Genomic DNA, 11805 nt, shown 5'->3' with positions numbered 1-11805 from the left:
ACAAAAACAAACAAAAATTAGCTGGGTGTGGTGGCACACACCTGTAAACCCAGCTACTTGGGAGGCTGAGGCAGATGAATCATTTGAACCTGGGAGGTGGAGGTTGCAGTGAGCCGAGATCGCACCATTGCACTCCAGCCTGGGCAACAAGAGCGAAACTCCATCTCAAAAAAACAAAAACAAAAACAAACAAAAATTAGCTGGGTGTGGTGGCACACACCTGTAAACCCAGCTACTTGGGAGGCTGAGGCAACAGAACTGCTTGAACCCAGGAGGCGGAGGTTGCAGTGAGCTGAGATCATGCCACTGTACTCCAGCCTGAGTGACAGAGCAAGACTTGTCTCAAAACAAAAAACAAATCAGGCCGGGCGCGGTGGCTCAAGCCTGTAATCCCAGCACTTTGGGAGGCCGAGACGGGCGGATCACGAGGTCAGGAGATCGAGACCATCCCAACATGGGCTAACATGGTGAAACCCCATCTCCACTAAAAAATACAAAAAACTAGCCGGGCGAGGTGGCGGGCACCTGTAGTCCCAGCTACTCGGGAGGCTGAGGCAGGAGAATGGTGTGAACCCGGGAGGCGGAGCTTGCAGTGAGCTGAGATCCGACCACTGCACTCCAGCCTGGGCGACAAAGCGAGACTCCGTCTCAAAAAAAAAAAAAACAAACAAACCAAGAATAGCTCTATTCTGAAGCAGTTCATCTCAAACATACTGAATTCCAAACCTTACTATGTTTTACTAACTGCCATTTTGGTTTATCTCTGCCACGGTTCTGTTCTGTGCAGAATGGAGAGCCTGCAGTTTCAGATGTGGGGGACAGATGTGACAATTCTGAGTGTGTCCTTTTCCTTTTGGACTGTGGGATCAGCCCAGAGCATGGGCCTTGCTCTGAATGCAGCATTCTACAAACGGCAGGTCCTGAAATTAAGCAGTTGAGGGGGTTGCATGATCTCCCACAAATGCATGCACACACGCACACAATAACCCAGCACTGAGCTGGAGTGTGTGCCTGTGCAGGTGAGGTCGGTGTCTTCATGGTGACTTCCTTATTTAATCTTCTCTATGACAGTTAACAACTCTGTGAAACAGGGAGTATTGTCCCCAGTGTTTATAGATGGGAAAAGTAAGACTCAAAGTGACTAGCCCAGGGTGGCAGAAGCACAAAGGGCAGCAGCAGGATCCCAGCCAGTCTGCATATGAGGACTCCTCACCTTCTCCCTCCAGGGGAAGTGAGGCCATGGACTTTTTTTTTTTTTTTTTTTATCCTGAAGCAGATTAAGATGAGAAGGCCAAGGACTTAATGTACCCGAGTTTCAAGGTGGTCTCTGCTTCCTCTCCCAGTCCAAGGCCTTGCCATTTCCCTGTGTGTGAGATCCCAGGAGGGAAAGGGAAAGAAAGAAGGGAGAGAAAGGGGTTTGTTGAAGTTGTTCTTTGGTCACTGCCCTGGAGATGGCACCTAGGAGAAGGGAAGTCTCTATAATTTGGAATTTCAGCTTTTTCCTTCTTTTTTTCTCATGTTTCTTTTTTTTCTTTCTTTCTTTCTTCTTTTTTTGGAGACAGAGTCTTACTCTGTTGTCCAGGCTGGAGTGCAGTGGCACAATCTCGACTCACTGCAACATCCACCTCCTGGGTTCAAGCAATTATCCCACCTCAGCCTCCCAAGTAGCTGAGATTATAGGCACCTGCCCCCATGCCCCGCTAATTTTTTGTATTTTTTGTGGAGACGGGGTTTCACCGTGTCTCAGCCACCGTCAGAGGGCTGGTCTTGAACTCCTGACCTCAAGTGATCTGCCCACCTCGGCCTTCCAAAGTGTTGGAATTACAGGTGTGAGCCACCATGCCCTGCTCGCTTTTTCCTTCTTCAATCCTACTGGATAGACAGGTGATTCCGACATGGAGCTCATTTATGAATGGATTCTTCAGGCAGTCATCTGAGGAGGGGGCTGTATCTTACTTACTCTAGGAATGAGGCTTCTTATCTCTGGGGGCCAGGACCTCAGGAATCAAAATCAGCCGCATGCAGCAGCCTCAGCCCAGCACTCACTCCACAAACGTCTGCCAATGTGCTGCCAGGTGCCAGACGCTGTTCTGGGCAGGGAGGGGCCTGGTCTGGGTCCTGCCCTCTGAGACTCATAGTGCACCTGCAGCCTCAGGTACTGGCCCTGACAGGAAGGAGGGAGGAAGCCCAGGCTCCTCAGCATGGCTGCTGTTTCCCCGAGAGCTCGCCCAGTTCTGTGCACAGGAAGTTCACGGTAGTGGAGATAACCCAGGGACAAAACATCATAGGAAGTGGGTTTTGTGGTGAGAGACAGTGAAGCACTGAGCTGTGAACCTCAGGGGGGCCCCGAGCACTACAAAGCCCTTCTCCCATGCCTTCCTTCCAGTCTGGCGAGACCAGACTCAGGGATTCTCAGCCCGAGAGGCTCCCAGTCTCTGGCCTCAAGCCCTTCTAGGGAGACAACTCCCCTCAGCAATGCCCCTCATGATACTCCTCCACCTGTCCCACCCCCAGGCCTACTGGACGGACCCAGAACTGAGAAGACCGGAGCCGAGCATGGCTGCACCGGTGAGCCCAGCCACACTCTCATGTCCCCGTGGTGACAGTCTTCCAACTTAGGTTCAACACTCCAGCACCTCAACCAGCTTCAATCCTCAAAACTCAAGTCCACAAGACCCCTGGGACCCCAACACAGACACTGCACTCAGTTCCATGATCTGAAATATCATCTATATGCAGATGACTCCTGGGGCTTCCTTCCTGACCTTGCCATCTTCACTTGGATGTGGAACAAAATGGAAAATTCAACATATGCCCAAAACGGGCTCTGGATTTCCCCCGCAAATCTGCCCCCGCCAGTCTCCCTCATGTCAGTACACGGTGCCAGCATCCCTCCAGCTGCTCTAACCTGGGAGTCATGCTAGATTCCCCCCTGCTCTCCCCTTCCACAATCAGCACATCTGCAGGTACTGCCAGCTCTCTCTCTCATCCCCACAGTCACTCCAGCAATCATGTCTGAACTGCTGTCCTCTTCTATACCAGTCTCCTCAATCTATTCTTGACACGGCAGCTACTGTGAGAAGCAGAATTCTCTCTAAAAATCATCAATCAGATCATGTCACTACAGCGGCTTCAAATTGTACTTAAATCCATGGTGTTTCCTTATGGAAAGGTATGATGGTTCCTTAAAAAAAACTAAAGATAGAATTACCATATGATCCAGCAGTTCCACTTTTGGACATATACCCTGAAGAACTGAAAGCAGGGGCTTGGATATTTGCATACCAGTGTCACAGCAGCATTAGTCACATAGCCAAAGGCGGAAACAGCCTCAGTGTCCATCAGCGAATGAATGGACAAACAAAATGTGGTGTATACATACAACAGAATATTATTCAGCCTTAAAAAGTAAATTCTGGGCCGGGCTTGGTGGCTCACGCCTGTAATCTCAGCACTTTGGGAGGCCAAGGTGGGCGGATCATCTGAGGTTGGGAGCTCGAGACCAGGCTGGCCAACATGGAGAAACCCCGTCTCTACTAAAAATTCAAAATGAGCCGGCACACGCCTGTAATCCAAGCTACTTGGGAGACTGAGGCAGGAGAATTGCTTGAACCCAGGAGGTGGAGGTTGCGGTGAGCTGAGATCGTGCCATTGCACCCCAGCCTGGGCAACAAGAGTGAAACTCCATCTCAAAAAAATAAAAAATAAAGTAAATTCTGACAGATGTTACAACATGGATGAATCTTGAAGGCATTATGCTAAGTAAAATAAGCCAGTCACAAAAGGACAAATACTGTATGATTCCACTTACGATAATCAAATCCATAGAGACAGAAAGTAGAATGGTGGTTGCCAGGGGTTGCTGGGAGGGCAGTGTGGAGAATTCATGTTTAATAGGTACAGAGTTTCAGTTTGGGATGACAAAAAGCAAGTTCTGAGCTGGGTGTCGTGACTCACGCTTGTAATCCTAGCACTTTGGGAGGCTGGGAGTTCAAGACATGCCTGGTCAACATGGTGAGACCCCATCTCATTAAAAAAGGAAAAAAAAAGTTCTGGGGTTGGGTAGTGGTGATGGTTGCACAATAACGTGAATGCATTTAAAATCAATAAACTGGACTTAAAACAGTGAACGTGATACATTTTATGTCATGTACCTTTTACTACATACACACATGAAAAATCCAAACACTGCCCGTGACTTAGAGTTCTCACAATTTGGTCCCGCTAGCCTTTTAAAAAATTATTATTATTATTATTATTATTTGAGATGGAGTTTTGCTCTTGTTGCCCAGGCTGGAGCACAATGGTGTGACCTGAGCTCACTGCAACCTCCACCTCCTGGGTTCAAGCAATTCTCCTGCCACAGCCTTCTGAGTAGCTGGGATTACAGGTGCCCATCACCATGCCTGGCTGATTTTTGTATTTTTAGTAGAGAGGGGGTTTCCTCATGTTGGCCAGGCTGGTCTCAAACTCCTGACATCAAGTGATTTGCCTGCCTCAGCCTCTCAAAGTGCTGGAATTACAGGCGTGAGCCATGGGCCCGGCTCCTTACATCCACTCCACCAGCACTCTTTCTGCTCCCTGGCTTACTTTGTTTAAGCCACACTGCCTTCTTTTTGCCTCATTAACAAGTCAAGCCTCAGGCCTCTGTGTTGGCTGCTCCCTGTACTAAGAGTAGCCTTTCCTGGCAAAAAGAGCTCCCTAATTACTCACTCACTAGCCCGTTGCCCTGCATTCTTTTCTTTTTTTCCCTCTAATTTAGGTAAGCTGATGGAGTGTGCCAGACAGGGAGGGAACCCTGGCTGCTGACTTAGCCACTCAGGAATGAGGTTTATGCCCTGGTTCTGACTCAGAGGTGGGGAAGAAAAAGCCCCCCAGCTCGGCACGGGGTCTCCTCCCCCACAGTATCAAATGCCCTCAGACTCACTCTCAGAGGGCTGCTGCTGGGTGCCTGGAGTGGAGGACAGAGAGAGGGGACATTGTATTTCGGCAGAGACAGTCCTGTTTGTGTGTGTGTGTAATGAGAGCTGGTTAATCTGATCAAACAGTCAAATGTGTAGGAAATTTTATCCCACTGTGGATGGCAGAGATTTCTGACCATGGAGCTGAGGTTTTCTTTTTTCTCCTTTCCTCACTGAACTGAATGTTGCTTAAAGTATCTCTCGTGTCTGAAAGCCCTCTGGGTAGGGTTGTTTATCTTAGGGTCCACAAATTCCCTGGAATTAAATGCAAAAATGTGGCCGTTGCATATTGTTGTGGGCAGTGGTGCACTATTCTAGGGATTTTAACAGATTCTCAAAGGATGCCAGGACCCAGAAAAACAAGAATAACTAGCTTAGGTTTTTCAGGCAGGTGATTGTTTTGTTTCTGTTTTTGAGACAGAGTGTTACTCTGTCACCCATACTGAGTATAGTGACATGATCAGGGCTCACCACAACCTCGACCTCCTGAGTTCAGGTGAGCCTCCCACCTCAGCCTCTCGACTAGCTGGGACCACAGGCACATACCACCATGCCCACCTAATTTTTTATTTTTTTGTAGAGACAGGGTCTTACTATGTTGCCCAGGCTAGTCTTGAACTCCTGGGCTCAAGTGTCTTTCCCACCTCAGCCTCCCAAAGTGCTGGGCTTACAGGTGTGAGCCAGTGTGCCCTGACCATGCAGATGATTTAGAGATGCTGGAATTGGCCTTAGGAGAGAATTGGCCTTAGAAGAGAATACAGGGCAACAAGTCCAGGACAGCCAGAGAGAAGGTGAACATTGTGTATGGTGGCCTGCTAGGGGCAGGCGCTCTGGAGGGGCTACTGGGGCTACTGCCAACTCTGCCCTACTGAACACAGGCTGCTCTGCCTGTTAGATGCTGCCTGTGCCAGCCTGGCATTATGTCACTTGTCTAGCTAGTTAGACAAGTTGCCTACCTGGGCACTTGTAGCTCATGGACTCACAAAATTTGGGGTGATAAGTTAATAGTTGAGAACCCCCATGCCCAAGGCTATGGGAGCCCACCTCTTGCATCAGTGTGACCTGGATGTGAGACACGAAGTCAAAGGAGATCACTTTGGAACTTTAAGGCTTAATGAGTGCCCTATTGGATTTTGGACTTGCATGGGGCCTGTAGCCCCTTTGTTCTGGCCAATTTCTCCCATTTCAAATGGGTGTATTTACACAATGCCTGTGCTTCCATTGTATCTAGGAAGTGACTAACTTGCTTTCGATTTTACAGGCTCATAGGGAAAGGGACCTGTCTTGTCTCAGATGAGACTTTGGACTTGGACTTTTGGGTTAATGCTGGAATGAGCTAAGACTTTGGGGTGACTGTTGGAAAGGCATGATTGTGTTTTGAAATGTGAGGACATGAGATTTGGGAGGGGCTAGTGGTGAAATGATATGGTTTGGCTGTGTCCCCACCCAAATCTCATCTTGAATTGTAGATCCCGTAATCCCCACATGTGATAGAAGGGACCCAGTGGGAGATAATTGATTCATGGGGCAGTTTCCACCATGCTATCCTTGTGATAGTAAGTTTTCACGAGATCTGATGGTTTTATAAGGGGCTTCCCCTTTTGCTTGGCTCTCATTCTTCTCTCTCCTGACGCCTCATGAAAAGGACATGTTTGCTTTCCCTTCTGCTATGATTATAAGTTTCCTGAGGTCTCCCCAGCCCTGCAGAACTGTGAGTTAATTAAACCTCTTTCCTTTATAAATTACCCAGTCTTGGGTATGTTCTTATAGCAGTGTGAGAATGGACTAATACACTCCAGTACAAGGGATTCAGGTGAAAGAGCTTCCAAAGGATGGGTAGCATAGGGTTAGGAGGAGAAAGATAATGAAAGAACCCGGTTTGAGAGGAAGGATCACTAATATGCTTGCTTCCATTCCATACAAGCTTTCCATTTCTACAAAGATTCCCTAGAGACCACTGCCACACTCCTCTCATCTCTGCCAAACTCTTCACCCTTCCCTTTCCAGAAGCCTAATCTATACATTCCTTATCCACCAAACCCTGTCATTGCATCCCTGATACTTGCTTGCCTTGATTTATTTATTTATTTTTTTTTAGAGACTGGGTCTCACTCTGTTGCCTAGGCTGGAGTGCAGTGGTGTAGTCAAAGTTCACTGCAGTCTCAAACTCCTGGGCTCAAGCAATCCTTCCACCTCAGCCTTCCATGTAGCTGGGACCACAGGCACATGCCACTGTGCGCAGCTAACTTTTCTATTTTTTGTAGAGATGGGGTCTTGCTACATTGTCCAGGCTTGTCTTGAACTCCTGGTCTCAAGCAATCCTCCTGTCACGGCCTCCCAAAGTTCTGGGTTTATAGGCATGAGCTACTGTGGTTGGCCTATTTTACTTTATTTGTATCTCTTTTAGAGACAAGGTCTCACTCTGTCATCCATGCTGGAGTGCAATGGTGCAATCACAGCTCACTGCAGCCTCGACTTCCTGGGGTCAAGTGATCTTCCCACCTCAGCCTCCCAAGTAGCTGGGACCACAGGCATATACCACTATGCCTGCTAATTTTTCATTTTTATAGAGATGGGATTTTGTTATGTTGCCCGGGCTGGTCTTACTTGCTTTGTAAGTGCTGCCAAGTATCTGTCTTCCCTGGGAAGATGTGAGCTCCCTGAAGAAATGAACTCAACAGGGCTCACACTCAGCCCTTCCTTCCACTGCCTTCCACAGCTCTAGTCCTCTTTTCAGCAACACCCCTAACCTAGAGGCAGGAGGGAGGCTAGGGGAGGACAAGGACAGGAAGCAGCTCTACTGGAGTGGCCCTAGCGCTTACGCTGGAAAGTGTGGAGTCAGTTGCTGCCCTCACTATTGGGAGTTTGAGCACAGGAGGTCAACCTGGGGGAGCCCCAGATACCACATGCCTCCTGCAAGGAAGATTCAGCTTCTGGAGAGTCTCAGCCTAATGGTGCCTCAGTCCCACAGCCCTTTCTAGTTTTGGCCCCATCATTTCCTACTCTCAAGTGAGTGTAAGAACTTCCTCTTCAGACTCTGAGTCCTCTGCCTCTCTTCCTGCCGATTATCCTCCTCCAAATCTGACATCCTTCTGAAACGGGGTCACAATCCAGATGAAGCACTTTCAACGACTCCTTCTTACTTTCTAAATAAATGCTTTTAGCATGACATGAATGTCAATTCAACCTTTTTTTTTTTTTTTTTTTTTTTGAGACAGGGTCGTGCTCTGTCTCAGCCTCCCAAGTAGCTGGAACTAAAGGCACATGCCACCATGCTCGGCTAATTTTTGTAATGTTTATAGAGACAAGGTCTCGACATGTTGCCCAGGCTGTCTCGAACTCCTGGGCTCAAGTGATCCACCTGCCTCGGCCTCCTGAAGTGCTGGGATTACAGGGGTGAGCCACTGTCCCTGCCCAATTTAACATCTTTTAAGTCTTATTTCCTATAACAAACCTAAGCTTCAGCCACACCAGATCTCTTTAACAAACACATTCATGTCTCTAAGACTGTGCTTATGCCATTCTCTTGCGGGAATGTCCTTCATCCACTCTTCTCTCCTAGACACTCATCCTTTAAGGCCCAGCTCCAATCTGGCCTCCACTCAGACCAGCCCTAGCCACCCCAGGCAGAAATGGAACCTCCTGGCTACATACTCCATGGCGCATTGCTCCTGTACCATGAATAAAATGGAACGCATGCTTGTGACACTCTTACCTGGTGCCAGCCATTCTGTGGCACATGAATCTCATTTATGACCTATCTCAGATCCCTGCCCCACCATGTAAGGGACTCAACTACTCTTTTTTTTTTTGAGACGGAGTCTCGCTCTCGGTTCACTGCAACCTCTGCCTCCTCCTGGGTTCAAGCGATTCTCCTGCCTCAGCCTCCCGAGTAGTTGGGATTACAGGCTCACACTGCCACACCTGGCTAATTTTTGTATCTTTAGTAGACGCGGGTTTTCACCATGTTGGCCAGGCTGTCTCGAACTCCTGACCTTAAGCAATCTGCCCACTTCGGCCTCCCAGAGTGCTAGGATTACCGATGTGAACCACCACACCCAGCCCTTTTTTTGTTTTGTGTTTTTGAGATGGAATCTCACTCTGTCGCTCAGGTAGGAAAGCAGTAGTGCCGTCTTGGCTCACTGCAGCCTATGCCTCTTGGGTTCAGGTGATTCTCGTGCCTCAGCCTCCCGAGTAGCTGGGACTACAGGCGCACACCACCACACCCGGCTAATTGTTTTCTGTATTTTGGCGTTTCACCATGTTGGCCAGGCTGGTCTCAAACTCCTGACCTCAAGTGATCTGCCCGCTTCAGCCTCCCAAAGTGCTGAAATTACAGGTTTGAGCCACCATGCCCCGTCTGCCCCCATTTTTTGAAGAGGAAACAGGTTCAGGGAGATCAAATGCTTGTCCAAGGTCACAGAGCTAAGAAGGGTCAGAGCTGGGATTTGAATTCCTGGGTGTTGGACTCTGCAGTCCATGCCTTTTCACACCTGTTACAGGTGCATCACTGCCACAGCACTGTGGATAGTGTTATAAGAGGCTTCTGGCCGGGCGCAGTGGCTCATGCCTGTAATCTCAGCACTTTGGGAGGCCGAGGCAGGCAGATCATCTGAGTTCGGGAGTTTAAGACCAACCTAACCAACATGGAGAAACCCCATCTCTATTAAAAATACAAAATTAGCCAGGCGTGGTGGCGCATGCCTGTAATCCCAGCTACTTGGGAGGCTGAGGCAGGAGAATCGCTTGAACCTGGGAGGCGGAGGTTGTGGTGAGCCGAGATTGCACCATTGTACTCCAGCCTGGGCAACAAGAGCGAAACTCCATCTCAAAAAAAAAAAAAAAAAAAAAAAAAGAGGCTTCTGACCTATGGGGGCTTTTAGTATTTTCAGGGCAGGGTCTGTCTCCTTTGTCATGGCATCCCCTCTGCCTGGGTCAGAGGCAGGCACACAGTACTCAGTAGATGTTTGTGGAATTGAAGACTGGAAGTTTCGTGAGGCCCCACTTATCTATCAACAGCTATGGCAAAAAGGGCTGGTTGGGGAGTCTTCAAGAGCAGAAGAGTGGCCCAGCAGGTAGGAAACAGAGGCGAAGCCCTGTCCCTACCCTCTGCCCTGGCTCTCCCAGCATTTCTGAGTTAGGGTTGGCCTTGGCAGTGTTCAGGGAGGGAGTCTTGAAGCCAGAGCGAAAAGCTCTTGGAGCTCTTTGGCTGAGGCATGAAGGAAGCATGGTCTACCTGCCCCTACCTGACTTCTTCCTGCTCCTGGCCTTTAAGATGACCTGTAACGTCAGGCAACAGGCTCTGAGGTGGTGCCTGCTCCCTTGAAAGGACCTGTCCTCCTCCTTTGAGTGCCCAGGGGAGACCCCGGCCCCCTCCTCTGGGCCCCTCCAGCCTCACCCTCAGTGCTGGCATCATCCACCAATATGATCTCTTTGAGCAAGATGGCAGGGGTGGTGTGTAGGACGCTGTACACTGTTCGCAGCAGCGTGGACCAGGCCTCATTGTGGAACACAATGATGATGCTGGTGGTGGCCAGTGGGGGGCAGCGCCGGAACTTCTGGTCCACACACCTGGAAGTATGAAAGTACGGACAAAGTTCTCCTGGTCCCTGGGAGTGCCAGGTGTGGGGAGCGCCCCGTCCAGAGAGTCCCCCAAACCATCCTCCACTCCTCTGAACCACAGCCTACATTCTCTGTAGCAGGTGGAAACAGCTGCTCCCTGTTCCTGTCTCCCCCGCTATGTGCCACCCACCCTGAGCCTCTGCACAGGTTCTAGCCAAACCACTCCAAAATTCATCCCCACAGAGCTGGCTCAGTGCCCCAGCTGTGATGCTGAGGCTCCTCCACCCTCTTCCCTCATCTGCTGTCTGCTCTCAGGCTAGGAGTTCCCAGGGCTGGCTCTCTTCCTCCGTAATATGTGAACTGCATAAAATGTAATCCAATGCAGAGGTCCCAGAGGGGTAGGTAATAAAGGCCAAATTTGACATCTGAGAAAAGTGACTATGATTTCCATACTCAATGAGAAGAAAGGCCTCTTCCCTTTACAGCGTACAGTTCCTCTCTAATCCATTTTCTCATTAACTCCCTGTGATCTGACACCACCATCACAAACAGTCAATTTCCTGACACCTTTCTTCCATCCTTATCCTCTCCAGCCACTCTGTGGCACTTGGCCACGCTACTACCTTCTTGACACTCCATCTCAGGGTGGGGGTGGGAAGGTGTGAATCCTGGATCTCAAGGAATCATGTGACCTCACACCCTTTCCTTGACCTCCTCTGCTGGTCAGAGGATTTCTTGGGGACCCTCCAAAGAGATTCCCCAGCTTCCTTCACTGGCTGTTGTCACACCCAGTGCTCTTCTCTCTCTCTTTTTTGAGGCAGAGTCTTGTTCTGTCACCCAGTGCAGTGGTATGATCTTAGCTCCCTGCAACCTCCACCTCCCAGGTTCGAGCAATTCTCGTCCTTTAGCCTCCCAAGTAGCTGGGATTACAGGCACCCACTACAATGCCAGGCTAACTTTTTAGTATTTTTAGTAGAGACAGGCTTTCACCATGTTGGCCAGGCTGGTCTTGAACTCCTGGCCTCAAGTGATCCGCCTGCCTTCGCCTCCCATAGTGCTGGGATTATAGGCATGAGCCACTGCGCCTGGCCCCAGTGCCCTTCTCTGCTGAGGAATTCCTGATAGCTTCAAGTGGCCCCTTATTCTAGAACTAGAATACTTGGCTCAAGTCTCAAGAACCTCAGGTTCACAGCCCTAAAGACTCATGAATCTGGGGATGAGGGCTGCCATTTGAGAGAAGGCCAAATAGGGTATAACACTTGAGCTGGAAAAGACAAAGGCT

General features: G+C 49.4%; 1 protein-coding gene across 1 annotated transcript in view; it reads right to left on the bottom strand.

The window, feature by feature from the left end:
* The window catches only part of GALNT6 (polypeptide N-acetylgalactosaminyltransferase 6), a 40242-nt gene that overhangs the window by 15268 nt on the left and 13169 nt on the right, over positions 1-11805 (bottom strand). The window contains exon 6 of the mRNA XM_012002456.1: positions 10360-10532. Coding sequence (XP_011857846.1) covers positions 10360-10532 — 173 coding nt within the window. The remainder of the gene's footprint in view (positions 1-10359; positions 10533-11805) is intronic.

This window comes from Mandrillus leucophaeus, unplaced genomic scaffold (assembly GCF_000951045.1).
Source record: "Mandrillus leucophaeus isolate KB7577 unplaced genomic scaffold, Mleu.le_1.0 Scaffold118, whole genome shotgun sequence".
In the NCBI taxonomy this organism is placed as follows: Eukaryota; Metazoa; Chordata; class Mammalia; order Primates; family Cercopithecidae; genus Mandrillus; species Mandrillus leucophaeus.
Note: the sequence above shows the minus strand (reverse complement) of the source record. Positions and strands in the feature narration are given on the sequence as shown.